Source organism: Chenopodium album, chromosome 11 (assembly GCF_948465745.1).
Source record: "Chenopodium album chromosome 11, dcCheAlbu1.1, whole genome shotgun sequence".
Taxonomy (NCBI): domain Eukaryota; kingdom Viridiplantae; phylum Streptophyta; class Magnoliopsida; order Caryophyllales; family Amaranthaceae; genus Chenopodium; species Chenopodium album.
Window position 1 is genome coordinate 55318693 of NC_137844.1, and position 26206 is coordinate 55344898.

Sequence of the window (26206 nt, forward strand, 5' to 3'; positions counted from 1 at the left end):
TATACTATATACTGTAATTTTTAATTAAAAAAAAGAAAAAATAAAAGAGTACAACTTTTATACTCCATACGTACAAATCAATTCTCTTTCTAAAGATGGTTGAAAACTTGAAACAAATCACTCGTGCATAATAAAATTATTGCTTTGTTCTACTTTTCAATGATCAATATAGTAAATAAAAGAAATTACTTAGTGAAATGGCGCACTGACTCTACTAGCTCTCACTTACAAAGTTAAAAGAAGCATAATATATAGGTAATAAATTGTTTTTACCAATAGGAAGAATTACCCTATGCAGAAATTCTTGATGATGATCAGCATTCAGCACTCAACAACATAGTTGTTCAACCTTCATTATAATATAAGGTTTCTTTTATACTAGCACAAAGTATAATGTTTTTTTTTTTTAGTAATAAATTTAATTTTCTTTGATGCTGATATATCTTGTCTTGTTAAATGTACATTGTTCAAATATTTCAACATCAATTATCATACATCCAATACCACTTCATTATTATTTTTAATTAAGACTATCACACTCCATTACTTCTTTTTTTAAATATAATATAAGGTTTCTTTACCTTTTTGTGACCCAATCCAAACTTAGAAGATTTTTTACCCTTTAGTTCATTTTAACAGATTTAAATTTTTTTTTATTTTTTTTAAAAAAATTGAAATTAGATAACTATTTTATATTAAAAAAAAAAATGTATAGTCCCTATAATTCATCTATGGACAACATAATGATGAATTTCTTGCCGTCCTCCACAATTGTGTGGAAAAACATTTATCAATTCTCATTTATATGGATTTTATAAGCCAATAATTCAATACCCTATCCAAAAAAATTTAATATAAAAAAATACAAGCTTTTAGCAAAATAAAAAAAAAAAGAAAAAAAAAGGTTAAAAAAAAAATGGAAATCAATGCTGTAAATCAATGAATAGAATGAGTAAGCCCACTAGCATCCTGGCCCTATCCAGCTCAAAGGAGGAGCCTTTGGCCCTTAGGTAGTTAGGTCCTTAGCTATGATGTGGGCCGTTCAATTATCTCTTTTTTTGACAAATTAAATCACAAGGATTATCATACAAGTGTAAGCTTGATTTTTTATTTTTACTATTTTTTTAAAGTTTAAGTTTGATCTAATCTACTGTAATTTGAATATATTGTTGTATTAATCTCATTTTCATTTACTTGAACTTATTAAACGTTTTTAAAAGGCTAGCTTTTTTTTTTTAACAACCCTTAGAAAAACTTACTTATTTCTTAAGCTTATTTTACTTTGAACTTATTAAAAGGGTACTTTCCAACCCTGAGTTTGGAGTATTTTGGGGTTCAATCATAACTTTCCTTAGGACCTCTTCTTCTTCTTCTTCTTCTTCTTCTTCTTCTTTTTTTTTTTTTTTTTTTTTTTTTTTTTTTTTTTTTTTTTTTTTTTTTTTTTGTGCGTTTAGCCTACTAATCTGAGATGGGTTAAATTGTATGGTATTCTAGCCTGGTTAGGCAATTTCCATTATCTTACAAAAATCGAATATGTTGTAATTCATTTCATAAATATACAAATATAAGCTCATACTCAATTCATTTACAAAGTATGGAGTATTAACTTTGATATGTGCGCGAAACAAATACGAAGTACTCATTAATTTACATTTATTGAGTTAGTTAATATTGGCATGTTTTTGCTAAATACTTTTATTTCAGCCATATAACTAACATACCAAATCAAAATCATTTTCGTATATCATCCAAAGGGAAGTTTAGTGACAATGTAACAAACATATTAATCAAGATTTTTTTTTTTTTTTTTAAATTCTTGACAACATCTAAGTTGATCAACAATAACACCATACATTTTTGGCATAAGATCAGAGATCGATGCATAACACATAATTATATAGGAACTAAATATTCCTACAATACACTCTTATTTACTCTTTTCTTTTGTTTTTTTTTAAGAGATCAATAATAGGAGGCATAAAGACTAGTAATACATAATAAAATACATACAAGTAGCTAGTACATATACATGATTCCTAGCTAAATGAGATAATAAATAAAGTTGTTACAACATTATAACTACATGACGGTGCAAGCATTGACATTGTCGTCATTAAACATGTTACTAACTCTATCATCTCCACGGGAAGAAATTGGAAGAGATCCATGCTTATCACCAACATTGTAACCATGTCGATAATAATTGTAGGTCTCTTTGTAATCATGGGTCATGTCCTTAAAGTAGTTGGTGGCAGATGTGAAATAGAGAGGAGGGTTAGGGTAGGGCCAAAACTCGGCCCTCTTTCCCGCCCTTCTTATAGCTTTTAACACCTTGTTACGATCCACATATCCTATAACTGTCACCTTTTCCATTGGAAGCTCAACATCTATCGAATCCACTCCTGTTAATTGAACAATATACGAGTAAGTTTATAGTCATCATTTGTTACCTAATCACTATTTAAAAAAAAGTAGTTAAGTATACAAGCGAAAGGTATATAAAAAGTTAGGATAGTCTTATCTCACGACATACCCTAACTTATCAGAATAAATAAATAAAAATTTGCATAGTATATAAAAAAAACAGCTACTTGCTCCCTTATGTTTTATATGAGCCCACTAGCCGAAATGTGGAAGATTTAATTAGGAAGAAGTGGATATGATCATCATTCTTCAATCCACTTAGTTACTTTACACTTATATTAATTAGGAGCTTTTAGTCCTGACCCTATAATAAGGAGCTTTTAGTCTAGCCATTTAGTTAATTATAATAAACTATTAGGCTAACACTATTATCTAGGCATATAGTAGTCTAGCACTTATAATTATCTGCAAGTAATAGTCGTGATTTTACTTTGTCAAATCTATTATAAAGGAGAACTTTAATTAAAAAAGGAATAGTAATTTGAATACTATGGCACAATTGTTCTTTTTGGGTTCTTATATTTCTACTCCCTCTAAGTTTCTTTCCAAAAGTGAATAATCAATCACTTATTATTTTTTAATTGTCCATAATTTTGTAATGATGCCTTATATTCACTTGAATTTTATAAATCTAATTTATGTGACCTTATTATTGTAGTCGTATACTTGTATTAAAAAGAAGATAGTTCTTTTATGAGAATATATGTTTTATATTTTTATAATCATCCATTAAAATTAAAAAAATGGTTTATAACCAAACATAAGAATAATTTAAATGGTTTTAATCGAGATAAGAAGGAAGTCATATTGCACGCCTATTTCTTAATTTCTTCCTTTATCAAATATCTTATATTATCACAAAGAATAGCCCTCTATATTAAACTCTTTATGTGCAAAATTTAATATTAAAGGAATCTTTAAAATGGACTTTACACTAAAACACCTACACTAAGCAATTTCAAATTCAAAAAGACTAATTTTTGAAATATATAACAATGTTCCTAATCCAAAACAAAGTATATGCAGGAGAAAAATATGTGAAAGTTGCATGGAATCTATGCAAACTTTTTTTTTTTTTCAAAAAAATTAGAACACAAAACAAATGTTTTTCAGCTAAGAATATTTTTAAAAAGGACAGTTGTCTTGTTGTCGATCAACTTGAATGGTAGAAGATTCTAATTATATATACTAAAAGTGTAATTATAACATAGTCCATTGATATGTACTTTATATATATGTGAGATTATTTGTGGGGCTTGTCTTCTGTTACTTTCGGTAGATAATAATTATAATATAATTATTTAATTTAGTTTGTGCTTAATAATAATATTTTGTACTTGTATTGGTCTATTGGATATTTAATTTCTAAGGAGAACCTATACTTTGCTTTGCGACGGGTATATGGATTTGTATTCATGTTACGTGCTGGCTTATGAGTTACACATGCACGGGTGTATTATACATAGTGTAAGCAAACAATAATTTCAATAAGCATAAAAGACGTTATATGGTGCAAAGTAGAAATAAGGAGTACTAAACATTAACGTATTTGATGTTTATTACCTCTAAGTTTCAAAACGGCATCCTTGACAACCCTTTCACATCCCGTGCAGCACATACGGACCTTTAGTTCCACGGTCTGAGAAACAAAAAGTAGGATAACAAGTGTGAGTGTCATGTGACATACTCTAAAATGCTTTCACAAATCAAAGTTAAAATTCTTTTTATGGATTCTAATAGTAACTTTGTGCTATGTTAGCTCAAGTCCCTTTTGAGTTTGCATTTGGCAACTATTATTAACCCTTTACTTCTATGATTCTAGAACAATTCGGATAATATTTGATTCTTGTTTAACTTTATAAGCAATATGGTACATGACTAAAGGAATGAAGAATTTGAATATGATACTTCTACTACTTAATATGCTCTAAATCTAATTTTATTCATTAGGTTCATAATTAAATATTCTTTTTCTAATACTCTGTTGCACATGGACATTAATTCACATTAAGAAAATGATTAATTATTCTCTTTGTTACCATAAAAGGAAAAAAAACAATGCAACATACATAAAACTAGGTATTGTTCAATATTAAGTACCAAGCAATTGTCCACAAAAATACAAACTTAATGCTAAGATTTTGAATATGCAAATACTGTAACATTTATTCTATGAAGTATAAACTACTCCCTATCATATAGTGGAGGGTAGGAGGTATGTAGGAGCATATGACTAGTAGGCGCGCCTCTTGTACTTGTACATGTCTATTCGTCTTACTCAAACTTTTTGCAAATTTTTGTTAGTTAAGCGAAGATTTAAGTTTGCAAAATGCTAAAGGTTTTCACGGGAAATTAATTGTTCAATTGGTCACACCTACACTTTTGACGAACATTCTATATATACTATTGCGGTGATTTATCTTTTATGAGAATATGTTATTTTTATTTCGGGTAAAGTGACATTTTATTTATTGAGTGATAGGTGAATTCAATATAAAGGTAAAAAAAAAAATTATTGTCATCATGATTATAAATAAACAATACACATACTAGTTTAATTAGCTTTACTTTTAACTTGTAATTTAATTAAGTTATGCTGATGTTAGAAAAAAAAAATAATAATAATAATTTTATTTATTTTTATTTTTTTATTTTTGGTACAAACCTTTTTTTTTGGGTACAAACCTATTGTACTTCACTACTTCTCAAGCTCTATCTAATACTTTTATTAAATGGGATAAAAAAAAAAATTAAAGTACGCTAGGCACGGAGTACTAATTAGAATTATTATGGAATACTTTTTTGTAAGTTAACAAAATCCAAAATCAAAGTCACTAATAAATAATTGCATGAGAGCAAGAATTATAGCTTAGTATTTTGAGGAGATTAAGTACAAACCATAAAAATGAACAAATAAACAAGACAGATATAAATAACTCCGTACAACATAGTACAAATACGACCAACATGCACAATAGAGTAAAAACAGCTTAAAATTTTTTAGGATGTTTATGAAGAGGAAGGAGGATGAATGAAGGAGGCAAACCTGCAAAGACAACGGGCGCGACGACTTAGGCATGTCGTAGGAGAAGTACCTAAAGTTGCTTGTAACACGAACGCGACTATGAAGACTATGTGCACGATGATGAGTATGTTTATAACCAAAGAAACAACAAGTAATGGAAGAGAAGAACAAAGAAAGGGCTCTTTTATAGGTTTTTCCCATTTGTAAACGTGTAGGAGGTGTATGTATTTATACGTACGAATCGTATAAATCTAAGTTAAGTAAGCTTAACTTATATTATAAACAAAACATAAAATTATGGGCTCACGATATATTTGATGGTACAAGATAAAAGCTGTGTGATTAAGGAAAGATAGATAAAGGTTAGACGACAACGACGATGACGACGACGATAGATAAAGGTTAGGCTGAGGATGAAGATATTCGATCTTTTCTCCTGAACTTGCAGAGTATCGCTTCTTCTTCCACCCTCTTTAAATTTTTACCTGTAATTTATATTCCAAAATGCTCTTGTCAATTTGAATTTTGTAGCTATAATAAGTTTGAAGAATAATGCAGAGAATTGAAGGTGTTACTTGTGTTTAAATTTAGTGGTTTTTGGGCTATTTTAAAGTTGTATGAAATGGGGCTCCCACGTGGGCCGTGTTAGACAATTTTATTCATTGTGTTTGTGACATTGTCATGGCCTACCTCCATGGTATGGCATGATTCCTCCATTATTTATTATGTACTCTTTTGGCTATTCTGTTGGGGATTCGATTGTTGCTCTTGTTTAATACATTTTTGTTAACAGAGTCAATCGATAATTTGAAGGTGTATCTTTGTAGTCGAGGAATAGTGTTTAATTCTCATTTGTAAAAAGTTACAAACATATTCAAATATCGTTATTCATCTCTCGAAAATTTTAAGATTTATTTTTGTGAGTCAAACATTCCTCTCACAAAATAAATGGTTAAAGTTGATGTAGTTGGTCAACAAATACTATATTGACCTATTTTCAAGGGATGGAGAATTTATTTTTCCAAGGTACCAATTTTGTAACCTAAATTTCATTCCATGGACCATGGGTCATGCAAGTATGCAACCAAAATAGTGATCTAGCTTACACAATCCAAACTCGTGTTTAGTCATGTTGTGTTTCAGGTTGGACCAACCTCGTGCTAAATCTTCCTGATTAACAATAACTAATCGATCCGAATTGTACAATACGTGCACAACACTTGATAAATTGACCAACATGAAAATTTATCTATTTTCAAAATAACATAAAGTAAGGTCAACTAGAGCTAAATATGAACATTTTTTACTCAAATTAATTAACTAGATTAGAATGGTTCGTTAAAATATGACTTGATCCAAAAGACCTGCTTACCACCAATGCTCAAGAATCAAATACATAATGTATCATCTCTTATGATAACAAAAATTGAATATCAGCTCCCAAAAGTTTGATTATAGGCTAAGTAAACCAATGATAATATTGTTCCATCCAAATCATTATATAAAAAATATTGAAGAAGTTGATCAAAAAGTCCTAAAGAGACGGCAGAAAAGAGGGAACCAAAACCCCTTTAGGCAGGGAATAGTATCCCACAGTAACGTTATATGTATAAATTATACTTCGTATTTTTTTATAATTTAATTAAGAAATAAAACAAATTATAGTGGTGTGACAATGGAGATGGGAACAAAAGGGGTCGCAGAATATGAGGGTCATGAAAATATTTAAGATATGAATGAATAAAAATTAATTAGTAAATAAAAAGAATTTATGAAAGAATAATAAATATGAGATTCGGAAGTGTAACATATATTCTTTAATATCTCTTTTAGGCGACACCTATCAATAATATTTCAATCCATGAAACTCACTACTCTTAACAAGCACCATCTATATTTTATCTACTCACTCTTAAAAGGTAAATTCCAATTCTTTTTTAAAAATAATTTCACCTGTAAAAAAGGCTTTATTTTGTACTATTATCGTTTGTATTTCTACTAGAATTGATCACTCATGTTAGATTCTTATTCTTTTTCTTCTATATGACTATAACTTTGGTTTTCTTATATAAATATCCAACACGTTTGGTAGAAGTGTACTTTAACTATGAATCAAAGCATGTTAGAATGTACTAATTGGATGGTGGATAAGTTTATAACAACTCAATTAACGCTCTTTATTATCTATGTGATACTGTTATTGTAATAGAGTAAAATGTTTTTGAATTGATTTAAGAGAGAAATAGTGTGTGGTCTGGGCGATATCCCGAGTTATTACTTTAAATTAAACATTATATTTCAAATTTGTAATACTTAATGTTTCTTGATAAGTACATAATAAGTATTGTAAACAATGAAGGAACTAGTGAAAAAATATATAAAATAAGCACTCCCAATCAAAATTAGATATATTTAATCTGAGTTAAATATAAAGCATAACTAAAAGTTTGCTAAGATGGTAAAAATTATATTTTAATTATTTTTGATCATGAGTTCAAACCCTCATTTGAAACAAGAGTTAAGTGTTTTTGATCATGAGTTCAAACACTCATTATTTCACTGATAAAGATAGAGGAGAGAGAGTGGACAAAGGGCTTGATTTTATGAGAGGATATATGGTCATTTTAACTTATTTTGAGGGCATATTGGTCCACATAAATTTTCATTTAATGGACTAAACTCCTCCCCGAGAAACTGAACCAAGAAGCTACAAATTGTAGCTTCTACTTCTATAGTGTAAGCTTCTCAAGAAGCTGAAATTACTTTAATAAATCACACTGTTTGGCCAAGTTTCTCCTTTTACCACTTAGAAGCACTTTGAGAAGCCCGGCCAAACAGGCACTTAATAGTCTAGCTCTCAACCTTACTTCACTGATAATTAGTAAGTCGTCACTCATGAGCAGGATCGTAGGGGTGGATCGTGCATGGCCCTAGCTTAGAGTGTAAACTAGCATTTAAATAAAATAAAAATCTTTATTTTCATGTATTTTTAACAATAGAAATAAAAAAATTTGTGTTTTTAACAGTTTTTTTTTATTTTTATTATTTCACTTGGTCATGTCTCACTAGGTTTAAAGACAAATACTTTCATGAAAGCATATACTTTAAAAATTGTACAAATATAACACTGAGCAAATATTATCAACATCATCGACCACAAAAAATCATATGAAAACTTGAGGCATTATTGTTTTTCTATAACATTGACCGATGAGTGATAATTTTCATTGCTATATATGTCTATAATAATGTCCCACGCAAATGAAAAATTGATGTATGTTACATAGTCACTTGTAAGGAACATAGTACTCCTTTGTCCATATTACAATGTATAGGGTCCAAGTGCAATAATTTTCTTTAACCCAAAAAAAAAAAAAAAAAAAAAAAAAAAAAAAAAAAAATGGTGCAATAATTTGAGCTGAGAAGGTTATATAGATGGAAAAATTTCGAAAAGAATCACTTAAATTTTTAGAATGCAAGTATGGAAGAACCTAGGTTTGGTGCAACAATATGGGCTATTGAGAATTTTTAGGCGCGTAATTATAGTATTGAACTGGTCGTCATATATAGTTGTCAGAAATTTAGGATTACCATTTTTTTTTAATTTAATTATTATTTTTGACAAAAATTATACAATTTTAATTGCTTTTTAGATTAATTTTCCTTCCTAAAAATGGAAAATTGGATAAAAAGGAAGGAAAAAAAACTAGAGAAGGAGCGTTTTTTGTTGCGTACTTATAACTTGATTATATTACTGCCCTCTTATTCTTCTTCCTTTCTATTTTCCCATTATTATTTTTTCCACATTAATCCTCTCAATTTTATTGTATTTCTCTGGTAATTAATATCTTTTTATATTTTTCTTAAATTTTTAGAGAAATTTTTATTTTTTATGGAAAATTTATATATTGGGTATAAAATTATCAATTTCATTTTTTGTTCTAGCATGATCGGTCCTTGTACCAAAATCAATTTCAATGTACTAAATTGAAACAAAGTACTCATATATGTTATAGCAAAGGGAGGTGATTTCTTCGGACTTTTAAGGTATGTAAATATGTTGGTGTTTCAATTATTCATATTTCTCTGAATAATTAATCAAAAAAGTATTGTATAAGCTTAAGAAAAAAAATAATGAATATTTTGTTTAAGTTTTGTTTTGAATTTCTAAAATTTATGTCAGTTTGATGATAAGCTCATTAAGAATAAACCTTATGTATGACATTTACATGAAAATGTGTTGTACAAAAATACAAAATTTATATACTTGCTAGAACAATCTATATTATCTTTAAATTAAAAGCTATTGTAAGTAAAAACAAATTATGTATGTTTTTGTTCACAACGATGTTGGATAGTTTTGCAATGGCTACACTAAAATTGTGGCTATTATAATGAGTGAATCTCAACCCTTCAATTTATAAGACTCATCTTATCCATTCATTTAGTTGACTTTTAAGATATAAAATTAGTTTGTTTTTTTTTTTTAAATGAATGCAGTAAATTCTTTGTTTTAGTTCGAAAAAATATGTTTAAGGAATGAATCCCATTGGAAAATTCTGATAAAATATCACTAATCTGATTTGACGAGTTTTTAATTCACTTCTTCAATTTCTTCTATTCTTTTCTGTAGTTTAGTTTTTGCCGAGAAACCTAAACATATGGTGTTTAATTGTTTATTGCTATCCATACGTTAATATTTCGATTACACAAAAATAAATTGTCGATATTAAAGATCACATACTAATGCATGTTTGATGGAGATTTCATTGGTTTGATCTTATGAATTGCAGGTATATCATTTGTTCTCCAGATCAACAAGAATACGTGAAAAACCGTTTTGAATCAAATCATGAAAAATACAAACTTATATATATATATATATATATATATATATATATATATATATATATATATATATATATATATATATATATATATATATATATATATATATATATATATATATGTGTTTTCTTTAAAAAAAAAAAAAAACTAAGTCAATTAGATAATTAAATGGACAGGATTGATTCTTTAAAATAAATGGTCTAGATTAAAACTTATTACAATGACCACAATTTTATTGTAGCCGTTGAAAAGTCATCCCAACGATGTTAGCCACATTAAAAAGCGATCAATCTATTTTGGAGCAAGATCCTCCCAATTTTCTAGTTAAATAATTTTTTTACTTCCGTGTTTGGTTATTATAATTTAATACTCCGTAGTTTTAACTTAAAGATAAGAAGTAAGTGTAATAAAAAGATTGGACATAATCCTAACATATATCTTTTTATGTATACTTTGTATCAAACATTATTTTAATTCCATGCGAGCGTACAAAAAGAATAACTTCTTGCATAGTAATTTTGATATCTTTTTCAAATATTTATTGAATGATCCAAATCATTCGCATACAACTTAAAAATAAATTACCTAGACAAAGTTTATAGATAATAAATATAACAAGAAGATTGATATTTACAATACGTAAGGAGATGTTTTATAACAACAATTTAATGATTGTGAATGTATCTATAATTTTGTATGAAAAATCTCATGTTAATTATCCATAAGACTGTAAATAATATGATCAATTGATCATGCTACTCGATCTCATGTTGTGGCTTTATTATTTTGTCTGACATGGTCTCAAGCTAAAATGTATGACAATGAACAATAACTTGTGGCTTTCTTACCAAAAATTTTCATGTGATTTATAATAGCAACATTTTTCATTAACATTGTTTCAGGATTACCAATGCACAAGACTTGAAGATTTTGAACAATGTTTTGATCATTTCTTGTAAACAAACCAAAGTCAATAATATCTCTTCAAGCAAATCATAATATTTGGTATAGAAAATGGCAAGGGAGCATGGAGGAGGTTCTCCAAAACCCCACCATTACATAGAGGCTAAAAGAAAACGCCTTACCTACATTTTTATGGTCAGTAGCCTTTGTGTCCTGTTCTACATCCTCGGCGTTTGGCAAGGCAAAACTCCTTCTGTTGCTAACAAGTTTCAACGACTAAACAACAACAACGACAACGACAACAACAACAATAACAACAACGATGGGAAGATAAAATGCACAAACAACGCGTCCCCTGAAGTTTCAAAACTAGGAACCAATTCTCCTTCAACAGGAGTAGCAAATCTAGACTTCGAAAGCCATCATCAATTAGCAATGAATGATACTGATGATGCAGCAGTGAAAGAGTTTCCGCCGTGTGACATGTCTTTAAGTGAGTACACACCTTGCCAAGATCCTAGGAGGGGCAGGAAATTTGACCGTTACATGTTGAAGTATAGAGAGCGACATTGTCCTGGTAAAGACGAGTTGATACAATGTCTAATACCGCCTCCTCCAAAGTATAAGACTCCTTTTAAGTGGCCTCAAAGCAGAGATTATGCTTGGTATGATAATATTCCTCACAAAGAGCTTAGTATTGAGAAGGCTATCCAAAATTGGATCCAAGTTGAAGGTGACCGTTTTCGGTTTCCTGGAGGAGGCACTATGTTTCCTCGTGGTGCTGATGCTTACATTGATGATATTAATAATCTCATTCCCCTTACTACCGGAAAGATTCGAACTGCCATTGACACTGGCTGTGGGGTATGTTACACAACTTTTGTTTGTTGAGTAAATCATATAATTTTTTTTTTTTTTTTTTTTTTTTTTTTTCTCCTCATGATGCACCTGTGTTTTAGAAATTCTCTATTGTAATATGAAAGGATTAAGTACCACACCGCCTTTTTGTTACAATAAGTGAGACCGAGCTTAATTCTATAATTCAGCAAGAACTTAGAAACACTTGGAACTAATCAACAAATAACTGAAAATTATTGTGTAGTTTATCTAGCTTCTGTTAGTGATTGATTCTTCTGTTTTAATTGTCAGACATCAATTAGTGCCATAAACATTAAATAGAGCATATTCTATGATAGTGTTTAATTCATTTTTACTTCATTAAACAATTTTATAAATGCTACAGAAGAACATCCTGAATCATTTATTTATTGGATGATGAAGGTTGCAAGTTGGGGTGCTTACTTATTAAAGAGAGACATCATTTCAATGTCTTTTGCACCGCGAGACACACATGAAGCTCAGGTGCAGTTTGCCTTAGAGCGAGGAGTTCCTGCTATGATTGGCATCATGGCTTCCCAGAGGCTTCCTTACCCTGCAAGGGCTTTCGACATGGCTCATTGTTCGCGTTGCTTAATACCCTGGAACAAGTATGGTAAGTTTTCTGTTAAACACATCAACATTTGTAATAAAAATATATAAAAAAAAAAAAACTGTAAATCAGGCTACTGAGTATCAATGAACAACTTGAAAACAACCACTAAATCGGATGGTTTATATATTTGATCTGTGTACATGAACCAATGCAGATGGACTGTATTTGATGGAAGTGGATAGAGTGTTAAGGCCAGGAGGGTACTGGATTCTTTCAGGACCTCCGATTCGCTGGAAAAAGTACTGGAGAGGTTGGGAAAGGACTCAGGAAGATCTAAAGCAAGAACAGGATTCAATTGAGAGTGTAGCAAAGAAGTTGTGCTGGAACAAGGTCATTGAACAGGGTGATCTGTCCATTTGGCAAAAGCCAATAAATCACATTGAATGTATTAAGAGCAAGAAAACTTATCCCACCCCACATATTTGCAAATCAGACAATGCAGATGCTGCTTGGTATAAACATAAACATAAATTTTCGCTATCTTTTCCAAGTTTATCTCCCTAGTTAATTTAATCTTTGTTTTTTCACCCCTTGTTTATGAAATAGGTATAAAGATATGGAGTCTTGCATAGCCCCATTACCTGAAGTAAGTAGCTCAGACGAAGTAGCAGGTGGAGCTCTCGAAAAATGGCCTGAACGTGCACACGCTCTTCCTCCTAGAATAAGCAGCAATACTGTTCCAGGGATTTCTGCTGAGAAATACAGAGAAGACAATGATTTGTGGAAGGACAGAGTGGCATATTATAAGAAGATTGTCCCTCCTCTACCACAAGGGAGGTATCGAAATGTGATGGATATGAATGCATACTTGGGTGGTTTTGCTGCAACTATGGTTAAGTATCCTGTTTGGGTTATGAATGTGGTTCCTGCCAATTCAAATCCAGACACTCTAGGTGTAGTTTATGAGCGCGGTTTCATTGGTGTATACCATGACTGGTGTGAAGCATTCTCTTCATATCCAAGAACGTATGACCTTATCCATGCTGCTGGAGTCTTCAGCATCTATCAGGACAGGTAAATTCATTAGTTGCTTGTATTACGTACTAAATTCGTTACACAACTATATATGTATGCATGTAGCACTAAGTTGGCTAAGCAATTTTCTTTTTTCAGGTGTGACATTACCTACATATTGCTCGAGATGGACAGATTACTGAGACCGGAAGGGACAGTGATATTCCGAGACACAGTAGAAGTTCTAGTGAAGATTCAAGCAATCACAAAGAGAATGAAGTGGAAAAGCCATATTGCAGATCATGAAAGTGGTCCATTCAACCCAGAGAAAATTCTTGTTGCTGTTAAAGAATACTGGACAGGCGGAGATGCGCAGCAAAGCAGCTAAATATTTGTTCATAAACAAACTCTTTATGCTGTTGCTATTGATTTTCAATAGTTAAATTGACAGTATCAGATTCTTTTGTATCTCCTAATGGAAAATTTAGATGTTATTTCATATCAGTGATAACAGATTCGAGTAGAGTTAGCCTATTCCAATCTCCGTTAAAACTTAAAAGCACAAGTAAATCCTATTAGGAATTGATGCTTTTTTGTTACACAACCATTGTTTGCTCCATTATTTGTAACATTCGCGATGTCAAGTAAAGAGATTTTTTAGATCAACCCACTTCCTATAGAAATGTGTAACACATAATCCTTATTTCTTCAAAATATGCCGAATTGCCCATTTGCACCTGCTTACACCCTTATATAGTTATAAACTACCTAAAACTAAAAGTATCTCTAGAGAATAAAGATATGTGTATCAGTTCTCGTATAATCGTCTATCTATCACACATTCACACCATCTATAAACAAGTCTAAGCGTCTTAAATTTTTAAGCACTCTACTATAAAAAAAATTTCAACTTGATCGTGACGGTCGCCACGATGCCAAATCCATCAAATTCATTTCACAACTAAACTCAAATAAAAAGAACAAAGCCTAACCTTTTCTTTTGTTTGGCTGCTCCAAAATAAACCAGCAGCAATTCTTTTCTCAGGCAAGTAATGATAAAAACACTGTTCAGAGGAGTCAGGACACTTGACCATAATCACCTCCAAAATCACAACCTCTTTCTTCTTTCTCTATCCTCAATTTCTACAATTCATCTCAATTTGATCCGTAGAAATCATACTCATGATAATATTAGTTCATTTTCTGGGGAACCTGCAACAATTCGATGGGATACCAAACCAGATGGTCATACATTGGTGCAGATGATTCGAGGTTGTATTAATCATGGCTGTGTTTCTTATGGTAAACAGCTTCATTGCTACTGTTTACGATCTGGGTTCACTTCAGATGTCTATGTAAATACTGCTTTGGTAAGTTTTTATGCCAAAGTTGTGTGTTTAGAAGATGCCCACAAACTGTTTGATGAAATGCCTGAGCCAAATGTTGTCTCTTGGAATGCTATGATTTCTGGGTATGTACATTCTGGAAAGTTGTGGAAAGCTCTGACACTGTTTGTTCAGCTCAATCAGTCTGACTCTCGAGCTAATGCATACTCTTTTACTTCTGCATTGGCTGCCTGTGGTCAGTTGACATTGCCGTGGTTAGGCATGTCCATACACTCGAGGATTGTCGTGGATGGACTGGACTCAAGTGTTGTTGTTGCAAATTGTTTGATTGATATGTATGGGAAGTGCAGTTCTGAAGATTGCGCTATCAGTGTGTTTGACGAGTTGAAAGATAAGGATGTGATTTCATGGAATTCAGTTATTGCTGCGTGTGTCAGAAATCGAAGGCTTGAACTAGCTTCTGACTACTTTTATCAGATGCCTTGCCCTAATACTGTCACCTATAATGAAATGATTAATGGAATTTCGCAGTTTGGTGACATAGATGAGGCTATTAAGATATTAAGGAGCATGCCTAAACCAAATTCATCATCATGGAACGCTATTATATCAGGGTATGTGGTTAGGAGTAGAGTAGGGGAAGCTCTTGATTTCTTTGCTCAAATGCATGCAGAATCAGTCGTTACAGATGAATTCACATATTCGAGCATTTTGAGTGGGATTGCGTGTATTTCAGCTCTAAGATGGGGTACCATAATCCATTGTTGTGCTATCAAACATGGTTTGGTTACTTCAATGATCATCGGGAGTGCACTGGTTGACATGTACTCGAAATGTGGACAGGTAGAAGATGCAGAAATGTTATTTCAGTTCATGCCCAGAAAAAAACATTGTTACTTGGAATGCATTAATAGCTGGTCTTACACATAATGGGGAATCACATAGGGTGGTCCAATACTTCGAGGACTTAAAGGATGTGAAGGGATTGAAACCCCGATGATATCACCTTTGTTAATGTTTTGGCAGCATGTTCACATAGCCAAATGCCATTGGAGAAAGCTTATGAGTATTTAACATCTATGTACTATGATTATGGAATCAAACCAAATCCTGAGCATTTAGCTTCTGTTATCAGACTTATGGGATATCATGGGCAGCTATGCAAAGCCGAGAAGTTGATTTATGAGCTAGGGTTTGGGTCATGCCCATCCGTTTGGAGGGCTTTGCTTGGTGCCTGTGGAGCTAACGGGGATTTGGATGTTGCCAAGGTTGCAGCTGCAAAGTTGAAGAGATTAGAAGGCAATGAGGTAGGCTATGTAATTCTATCTAATATAAACAAAGACCGAGGCAATTGGGTGGATGCAACTGCAGTTTGGGATCAGATGAGAGGTCAAGGGGCGATGAAAGAAGCTGGGTTTAGTTGGGTTGAAGATTCACATGACGCAAAATGATATGAGAACTGGAACGATTGTCATGTGCACTTTAACAGATGAAGGCTGAGAAAGGTGGGATTCATCTGATTAAGTACCAATCTTAGATTCATCTGATTAAGTACCAATCTTAGATACATTCGGAGCATGTTTTGCTGTGACCGCATTCTAGTGTTCTACAGAAGTGAATCCTTGATACAATGGTGAAGCCATGAAGGCTTATAGGTCAAGCAAAGCGACTATTGAGTAAGAATCTAGAGGTTGATATGCATATAGTCAAACACAAATAGGGATTGAGTGAACCCTGAGCTTAAAGTACTAGCCAAAGTCGGTCAGAGGAGAATCCTGGGCTTGAAGTACCAGCCGAAGCCGGTCAGAGGAGAATCCTGGGCTTGAAGTACCAGCCGAAGACTGTCAGAGGAGAATGAGTCGAAGTTTGCAACTTGAAAGATAATTAATTAGAGTTACTTTTGAAAAAACAAGAAATTGCAATGTAAGGAACAACGAAAGTGACTGCATCAATGTTCTTACATTTTTTACTCTCTCAAAAGCTAACACTAACTTGGTATAAAGAGACTGAATTGATGAATTTTTGTGGTGATGTTGCCTACCATGTTCGACAAATAAAAAAATTTGTAGGACTGGAAAGTCAAAACAAACAAAGCATGTAATCGAGATTATTAGTACAGCATTTGCTGCAAATAGTGAGTGTAAGACAGTGTTACTACAGTTAAGCTCAGGGTAACAATACAAAAACCACATTATTCCATCAGTTAAACTTTCAAAAATAAATACCTTCACATCCAATATTTGACCAGCAAAGAAATTCAGTTGCTGAAAAGAGGATTTGTACAGTTTACAATTAAAAATTTTGGCAACAAAAAGTTGTGTTTCCAATCACATGAAGACGGCATCTTGAATTAGTGATGAACTGCTAAGTCACCTGGGTACGGACAGACCAAGCTCTAGAGCAAACAGAAAATAAATTTTGATCAGAAACTGCTAAGAGAAGTAGCACTTCAATATGCTAATTATGCTTGAATATATTGTTCGACTTAGATCCAGTATGCTGTAGTCACAAAGAAAACAAAAAGGGTTTCATCTGCATTGATACAGATTTGCTCCAAAAAATGTACATATATGACTTTGCATCAGACATACTATATCCGTGTTGTAAAATCATTATAGCTAAGGAACATGGAAGCACTGGTGAATTGAGCAACCTTCAAATCTCTCACGTACCATCAGTTTCATCTGGGGAAAATAAGCAGGTATGTCACTACAACATCCTCATGGACCTAAGATATGTTATTTTACAGTGAAAACAATATTTCAACTACAATTATTCTCTCTTAAAGTTGATACATTTGAATCAAGGTAAGAAGTGCAATAGTACTAGAGGATTGAAGAACGGATTGACTGCAAATAGGATGCAAACTTGCAAAGGTATGTGAAGTTGAAAGAAATTGTCAACCATTGCATCAATATTTTTACTGGGAATCATCCTCTGCTCCTTTTAAAGATAATGATAAATCATCAAATTATCTTCCTAAATGCCTTATCATTTGAATGACCTACCCTAGATTGCTAAAGAACCCAAAGCATATCTGTCACCATAGTAACAAGCTAGTGTGGCAACAACCTTTAAATTGTTCATACCTTCAACACATGTAAAATTCATTTAGTTCTCAGCCATTTATTACATTTCGAGCAAAATGATTAAATCATCAATCAATGAGACGAGTATAAAATGAAAAATGATTTAAGTTCACTAACCAGCAAAAGGACTATACTACCAATACTTTCAACTGCTCTAAAAATGAGCCATTCAATTACAAAATAGAAAGGGTGTATTCTTGTTTGACATATTTTGTCTCTATAAAAAAAGCATTTATAGTTTCATACTTGAGAACGATGCAGGGATTCATGATTGGCAAGCCCCAGGACCCATACTATTTCTTTCAAGCATATTGACATTATGTGCCTGCAGGAACCAAACACTCTAGTCAGCTTGACATTTGACACTTGACATATGACTTTTTGCCCTCCCATCACAATCAAATTTAATCCCTCTTCGCACAGAAGTAAACAATCACAGGCTAGCAGCCCTAAGCTCACGCTAAACCCAAAATGACCTCACTAAGGAGTATGGAATGTCAATCTTTACTTCACCAAAAAATCACAAGGCACAGCATTGCTTAAGTCAGAAACGATAAGTTACCAACACATTATGCTCTCAAGTTGCCATTTCCTCTCCCCAATAAACTTCACAAATCCGAAAATAAAATGCTATGCAAAGTTAGATTATACTCCATATTAAGTACCATCAATGAACAAAATTGCACACATCAAATACACTCATTCATTGGATAACCTATCAGATATTACACTTAACAGTGCATACTCCCAATAATGCAACTTCACATGATGCAATCAACTAAGCTAAGACCAGCTGAAAAAATTATCAAAAGGTAGTTTCTTTCGATGAATCGGGGGTTATAAGACAGTTGCAATGCTAATGTGATTCGGCTGATTAACGAGCAATGTCCCGGTACACATCACTACCTTATCTCAAACATCAACCATCATAAGGTAAACTAAGCTAAAGTCACCAAAACAATCCCAATGCTGATCTAGTTCATCCATAACTAAAATTAGCAATTATGATAATTTTTATTAGGGGAAGCAAGGAAAACCTAACAAAAATTGAATTTAATTATGTGAATTTACCATATAATCAATCAAATGCAAAATGCACAAACCTAAAAATAAGAATACTAGAGGTCGGGAGAGGTACGGCAGAGTGTACCCTGAGAGAGAGCTCTGGAACTCCTCGAAGTTGTGCTTAAGCATGACGTCAGCCTCGCAACTGCAACGGCGCTGTGCAGCGGCAACAGCGACTGCGCTCCTCCCAATTCCTTCGGCAATCTATCGATCGGAAAAGATAAATCGAAGATTAATACAATCATATGAGAGAAAATTATGATAAATTTGAAATTAGGAGAGAGAAATTGACCTTGAAAAATTGATTCGAGGAAGATTTGAGGAAGTGGATCTAGGAAGAGCAGATGCAGCAGACCTTGGAGCAGATTTAGTAGCAGAATTAATGGAGGATTTGAGAGAAGATAGAGATGCTCTGTTCAAGAATCTACCGCATTTCGACGCCATTGATGAATTTTTTATTGAGTTTGAGGGGAGAATTGAAGGATTTAATAATGGAGATTGAATTGATTTTGGAAGATGAGAGAGAAAAGAGGGGTTTAGGGTTTAGTGGTAGTTGATTTTGTGAATTTTGTTATGTGGGCTTAGTTTAGAAGAAGAGCCCATTCACTTGATGAATTTCTTATAATCTTATGTAACCATGGGGTTGAAGACTTGAAGAGATGATTTTCGGTCTAGTTTGGTGATTAGCATTTCTATAAGAGGTCGTTTAAACTGGTTTGGTTAAGTGATTATATTACTACTTTCATATCGTATTATATGCAAATTTGGGATATTATTTGTGAGATATAAAAAAATTCCAAAGTTGCATATAATACGATTCGGAGGTAGTAGTTACTTTTAAACGCAAACTTTCCCTCTATCTCACAAGTCACAACCAAATAGTTTTATAAGATAATTGGGTAGTTGTAATGGTGGTTCATCACAAAATGACAAAAGCAGATGATGAATAGTGGTCAGTGTTTGATGAGCAGGTGGTGGTTAAGGATCAATAAGTGGTGGTGGATCTAGTGGCGATGGCTAGTTGGAGAATGTTGTTGATGATGGTGGCTAGTTTGGGAATGGTGGTGGTGACGAGTTGGGAATTGGGATGATAGAGAGAAAAGTAAAAGGTAAAAAGAATTTATTTCCTTAAATGTAGTACCAACTTATGGTATCAATCTATCATGCTTATACAAATTCGGAAAAAAAAATAGTAATTTTAAAAATTTATAAAATTATGTCGACTTCTTAGTTTTTGCCAAGTACACATTATTGGTATCTTAGGTAATAAGCATTGCATGCAAAATTGTAAACAACTAGTTTGCATGAATTTAATATACTTCGTATTAAAAGAAAGAAAATGATGAAGATATGATCGTTACTTGCTTCTTCGATTTTTCCCGTCAATAATTATTAACATGGTTATTTACACCACATACTGAGCACAACCACTTATCATAAATATTCAATCAAGTCCGACAAACAAGAGCTTTTTAGATATATAAATTTTATATTTGCTTTTCAGTTTCCAATCATGTCTAGCCCGCATGTTGTGCTTCGAAAAGGCAAGCGACAAATACGGTTAAGCACGTGTTAAATGGTGATTCATGTACATTATTAAATGCGTTTTTATCATTTTATTAGTTGTTTCAGTATACAAATTAGGGTTTCTAGCTTTACTTTAGATTTCTTTATTACGAAGTATTTTTTCCTTTACTAATGTTCTGAACTTCTATCTGATATGTCAAAATTTTCCACAAACTTACAATTCATATTTCATACCATGCATAAAAGCACCAACAAAAACCACTTTATATTACTCATTGGCACAAATGTTGTCGTGTTAATATTTGCCATCAATTTCCCTCACTCGCTCCCTTGACTTCATATATTAACAATCTAGCTATTATAACTCGTAAAAGCTATCAATAAAGAGTCAATTAACATTCAAACTAATATGAGGACTCATTTAGGCCCCGTTCACTTCACCTTATTTTTGCTGAACTGAAATTATTTTTACTAAAACAAAATTATATTGTTGAACTTAAATTATTTTTAGTGAACTTAAATTAATTTTACTGAACTGAAATTATTTTTGCTGAACTGAAATTATTTTTACTGATTTTCTATTATAATTCTTCTTTAAGAAAACTAAAATTAATTTTACTGAACTGAACTTATTTTTACTTGATATTATTTTTTTTAAGGTGAAGTGAACAGGGCCTAAAAAAGAAATCTTAAACTTCTGTTATAGATTATTTCCATTTAAAAATATATTTTCTTTCCTTTTTTCATTATTAAAGGGCTTTTAATAAATAAGAACTCCCTTATAAGAAAACAAGCTAAGGTTATTGTAGGGAATATTTCAAGCATTAACCCTAAGCTTGAACTCCACTGTGATCATACACTTAAGCATGGTGACGTCCAAAGGGAAGGAAGCTAGAGCAAAAGAGTTGCCAACAAGTTTTAGGAACTTGTAAACCGTTCACAAGGTGAAGATTACACCCCTTAACGATCCATGAGATCGTCAACTCCAAAAGGTCTTGAACCAAATAGGGTTCGGGGATGAAGGTACAAATCCAACCTAAAAGAGATTGAACATGCCCTAATAATAGGCCTATACTTTATTCTTCTCGTATTCATGTGCGCTTTCTGACTAACATGCAATCAATAGGTTAACCCTAAACATGTTTATCTATGTTGGTTGAATTTAATGCACAAATAAAACTATTATCGGCGATCACTTGAATTATAATCATATTAGCCCTAAACAAGATTATTAATTATCTTATTAAGCGTGATTACAAGTACAAATTCCCTTTAAACATGCATAAAAGGCGTGATAAAGCAATAACAGTAAATAATCAATATCAAGCAACATAACAATCATCATAATAATCATAACAATAATTATAACAATAATAATCATGTTAATAATAAAGCTTAAATATAATAGCAAGATCCTGGCATGATATTAACAAGATTAATAACAAACCCTAGCATGTCACTAAACAATAAAAATCAAAACTTTAGCCCTAACATGATACTAACATGATATTAGAAAAGAGTAAAAGACACCCTAAACATGATACTAGAAAGCAATAATAACATCCTAACATGATACTAGGAAGCAATAATAACATCCTAACATGATACTAGGAATTAAACAAATTTAAACATGCTTTCTACAAGAATAGAGCAATAAGATTACATACTTTGATGCCTCGTGCCTCTTTCTAATAACAAAATACACGCGTTAGTAACTTCAAGGAAAATAATAAATCAAACAATTAAATCAAATAATTGAAATAGAGATTTGGGACCAAACCCTCAGAAATTATAACCTTTCACGTCTAGGGCGAAGGCAACTTCGAACTTGGCTAGGTGTTTCTAGATCTCGTGAATGCGGAATTTTGTTAAAGGGAAGGTTTAGAAAAAGAATAGAGAGAGAAAGCTTCTAGCTTTAGAGAGAGATGATGATTGTTGATTGTTGAAAACGGAGGTTCGGGACCCTATTTATAAGAAAACAGTCCGGAAATAGGTAGAATTTGATAAGGAATAAAACTCCACGCTATCGCCGCAAAACCGACCTTGTCGCCAGGCGACAGGGTCTGTCGCGTGGCGACAAGGCTTGTCGCGTGGCGACATGCCTGTCGTCTGGCGACAGCCTTGATTCCTACGCGCCTTCAAACACGGAGTCCACATATGAATCAAAATCGATTTATAAAGTCCGTATGAATATCGAAATCGTATTTTTTATAAAATAATATTTTATTCCAAATAAAACTTATCAAAATATAATTATTAATTCTAATTCTACTAGGATTAAAGAGAACCTTCTAAAGAATTCTAGAAGACTATAATTAATTCTAATAACTCTAGGAATAATAATTAACATTGGGCCCTCCCCTAGATCATTGGGCCACATGTAAAGATCAAACCGGACCCAGTTTAGTATTTTGGCCATAACTTCCTCATTACTCATCGGAATTGGGCTGATAATATATAATTGGAAAGCTCTTTGCAAGCCCCTTCCAACTACACTATTATTGGACCCTTGTCGTGGACCAAACAAAACTGGATTGGCTGTTTTCATAAAATAGAGTTGTTTTCGAAAACAGAAAGAAAGAATTTTTAATAAAAACCAACCGCAACACCTGACCTTTCACACTTTCACCACGTTCGATTATCATTCGATGCAAAAGGTATTCATCACTGGGTTTGGTTTTGGGGAGACACATTTGGGTATCTACAGTTATTTAGTTAAAACATGACAAACTCAAATGCGGAAATCCGTATGTATGACTCATCAACGATCGTATGAGACTAGTTGGCAATCCTACCCAAGTAAAATCCAGTCCATGTGTAAGTAGTTTTTTCTATCCTATGGTCACATTATGCACATTCACTTCATGCATTTTTAGTCCAAGCCAAATTAATGCATAAAATTGGGGGTGCTAAGAAAACTCAATTGCCTTGTGCATAAAACCAATTTTTGTTGCACAAATTCCATTGATATTGTCCTTTACTGTCTCCCACATTTTTTTTTCCTGGGTATATGCTTGTGATACTATAAATTCAACATTATTATTGATCTACTTTGTAATTCAATTTACTCTTGGCTTTTAAATATGCCTCCCATTTATTCTTTCTAGTAACATACAATTAAAAGAAATCTAGTTTTCATTTTATTTTAAATAAGGGGTGGTTTGATCTTAAAGAGGCCTTCTGTCTTACAAAAAGCTTTTGTTTCCAAAATAGCTAGGAAAACTCATGATAACACAAATCTTCTTGTTTCTCAATTCCTTTTGCTTTATAATGCATGCTTTCTTGGGGTTCCTAAGGGGACTTTATCTGATCTTCAGAATTTAAACGGGTTAAGAGTTTTATCACCGGTGAAAGAATCAAAGGCGGTCGGGGGATGGCCATGCAACACTAGAATGTGGGGAGATTGGTGGGTTCAGAGTGGGAGGTTTCCTCTATTCTCAAACCCAAATGTACTTGCCTCCAAGTTAAGGGTCTCCCTTAAAAATTACTGTACAATCCCAAACTATGTCCCCTCACAACAATTTGTGAGGGATTGGGTCTTTGGTCCTAGACCATGCAATAATTACTTGGTTGGTCATTATTTTAGAAGGTTTAATTCCATTACACCCAAGATTTTACTAATCGACGGCTCACTTAAAAAACATAAGAGATCCGGAAAAATGAAAGCAGGTGTTGGTTGGGCATGTTTGCCCAAGCATGGAACTGAGATTCTAGGAGGAGGATGTAAGCCTATCTACGCTTTCGACGTGCTTGAGGCTGAAGCATTGGCGTTGATGGCGAGTCTAAAATGGGCTACTAAGAAAGGGTTCAATGCATTAAAGATCAAGACTGATTCTAAGTAACTTCTTGCTGTTTTAGCAAATGATGTTGTTTGCCCACTTCATCTTAGGAAGTTGGTGTACAACTTAACACAACTAGAAATTAAGGTTTTTGCGACCGTCACAAACGGTCATTGAAAATAGTAAAAAAGTTCGCTAAAAATAATTGCGACCGTCAACGTTCGTAAAGAGGTGGTCGTTATTCCCATGGTCGCAAAAAAACAATATTACGACTGTTTGACGGTCGCAATAAATTTGCGACCGTTGTCTTTATTTTCAACGACCAGTACTAACGGTCGCAAATATAATTAATTGCGACCGACATTTTGACGGTCGCAAATATTGCCATTTGCTACGGCTATAGGCGGTTGCTAAAAATTTAAAAAAATTAAAAAAAAATAATAAAAAAAAACAGAAACAAACGAAAGCCAGCAGCACACCCTAACCACCTCTACCCACCACCACTACCAACCTCCCTCCTAAACCACGTCTACCCACCATCGCCGCCAACCTCCCACCCTAAACCACTTCTACCCACCACCACCACCATCCTTAACCCAAAAAAACCAGAAAATTAACAAAAAAAAACCCCCACAATATTAACAAAAAACCACAAAAATATTACCCAGAAATTAAACCACAAATATTAAACCACATAAAATATAACCCAGAAATTGAACACAAAAAATATAACCTAGAAATTAAACCAATAAATTAACAAAAACCAAAAATCCACAAAATTACCCACCAAAAAACAAACCACAAAAATTAAACCCAAAATCAAACCCAAAAATTAACAAAAAAATCAAAACGATTATCAAACCCAAAATGAACAAAAATCAAATAAAAAAAAAAAATCAACATCCGTACATGGAAATTTAAACAAAAAATCAAACCAAATTCTAATTAAAAATCAAACAAAATTCGAAGAAAAAATCATACAAAAAATGTATAAACACGATAACATACCTCAAACTCTGAATTGACTTCGAATTTCACCTTGAATTATTAAACCAAATTTGACTATGAAAAGTCTAGATCTAGACTTTTCATGGTCGAATTTGACCATAAAACCATTAAATTGTTTAACCATGAGCTTGTGACGGTGGAGATCGTGGTGGTGACGGTTAAAGGTTGGTGTCGGTGACCGATTTTCCGATTCTTCTCGTGTGATTTTCAAACAAGAACAAAGAAAGAATGATGGAGTAAAAGAGAACAAAGGGAGGAGGAGAGGCGGTGAAGATGGTGACGGAGGAAAGAGCTTCGGACGGTGGTAAAAGTGGAGGAGGAAAGAGAAAGGAAAAAGAAGAGAGGAGAAGGAAGAAAGAGAGAGCGGCGTGAGGCCGTGAGTGAATTAGGGTTAGGAACTGGGTGACTTTTATATTTAAAAAAAGGCTTTTGCGACCGCTTAAAACGATCGTAAATTTGCGACCGTTTCTTAAACGGTCGCAAAATATTTTTTAAATTTTGAATTATTTTAAAAATGTTGAAATAACCTTGCGACGGTTTAAAAGGGAAAAAACGGTCGTAAATCTGCGACCGTTTTAAAAAACGGTCGTAATTTTACGACTGCGTTCAAGACGGTCGCAAAAATCATATTTAGCGACTGTTTTCATGACGGTCGTAGAAAAACGGTCACAATTTGACCGAATTTTAGTAGTGTTAGGAAAAAGATATCTGGTTTAGACCTCTTTATACTTGTTCATGTTCATAGA

At 32.7% G+C, this 26206-nt stretch overlaps 3 protein-coding genes and 1 pseudogene across 5 annotated transcripts; 2 read left to right on the forward strand and 2 right to left on the reverse strand.

Annotated features, from left to right (window-relative positions):
* Positions 1-1883: 1883 nt before the first annotated feature.
* LOC145569284 (heavy metal-associated isoprenylated plant protein 30-like) lies at positions 1884-5964 on the reverse strand. Its single transcript, XM_081628646.1, has 3 exons — positions 5471-5964; positions 3988-4063; positions 1884-2402 (listed from the first exon to the last, which is right to left on the reverse strand). Exons 1-3 carry the CDS (start codon positions 5648-5650, stop codon positions 2080-2082), a joined length of 579 nt encoding a protein of 192 aa, XP_081484772.1. The 5' UTR covers positions 5651-5964; the 3' UTR covers positions 1884-2079.
* A 5347-nt stretch (positions 5965-11311) lies between these two features.
* On the forward strand, positions 11312-14034 carry LOC145566902 (putative methyltransferase PMT17). The gene is made up of 5 exons (XM_081626173.1): positions 11312-12064; positions 12482-12692; positions 12847-13144; positions 13239-13706; positions 13806-14034. Exons 1-5 carry the CDS (start codon positions 11312-11314, stop codon positions 14032-14034), a joined length of 1959 nt encoding a protein of 652 aa, XP_081482299.1.
* A 664-nt stretch (positions 14035-14698) lies between these two features.
* Positions 14699-16443, forward strand: LOC145566903 (putative pentatricopeptide repeat-containing protein At5g47460 pseudogene; annotated as a pseudogene).
* Positions 16444-17071: 628 nt separating this feature from the next.
* Positions 17072-19734, reverse strand: LOC145569285 (uncharacterized). Of its 3 annotated transcripts, XR_014096079.1 has the most exons (4): positions 19439-19734; positions 19232-19350; positions 17584-17676; positions 17072-17387 (listed from the first exon to the last, which is right to left on the reverse strand). XR_014096079.1 is itself a non-coding variant. In XM_081628647.1 (3 exons), the coding sequence occupies exons 1-3, from the start codon at positions 19588-19590 to the stop codon at positions 17362-17364; spliced, it is 297 nt and encodes a 98-aa protein (XP_081484773.1). In that variant the 5' UTR covers positions 19591-19734; the 3' UTR covers positions 17072-17361. The 3 variants fall into 3 exon arrangements, 2 of the variants coding, with proteins under 2 accessions (XP_081484773.1, XP_081484774.1); XM_081628647.1 differs by lacking the exon at positions 17584-17676; XM_081628648.1 differs by lacking the exon at positions 17072-17387 and having other exon boundaries at positions 17409-17676.
* Positions 19735-26206: the final 6472 nt, after the last annotated feature.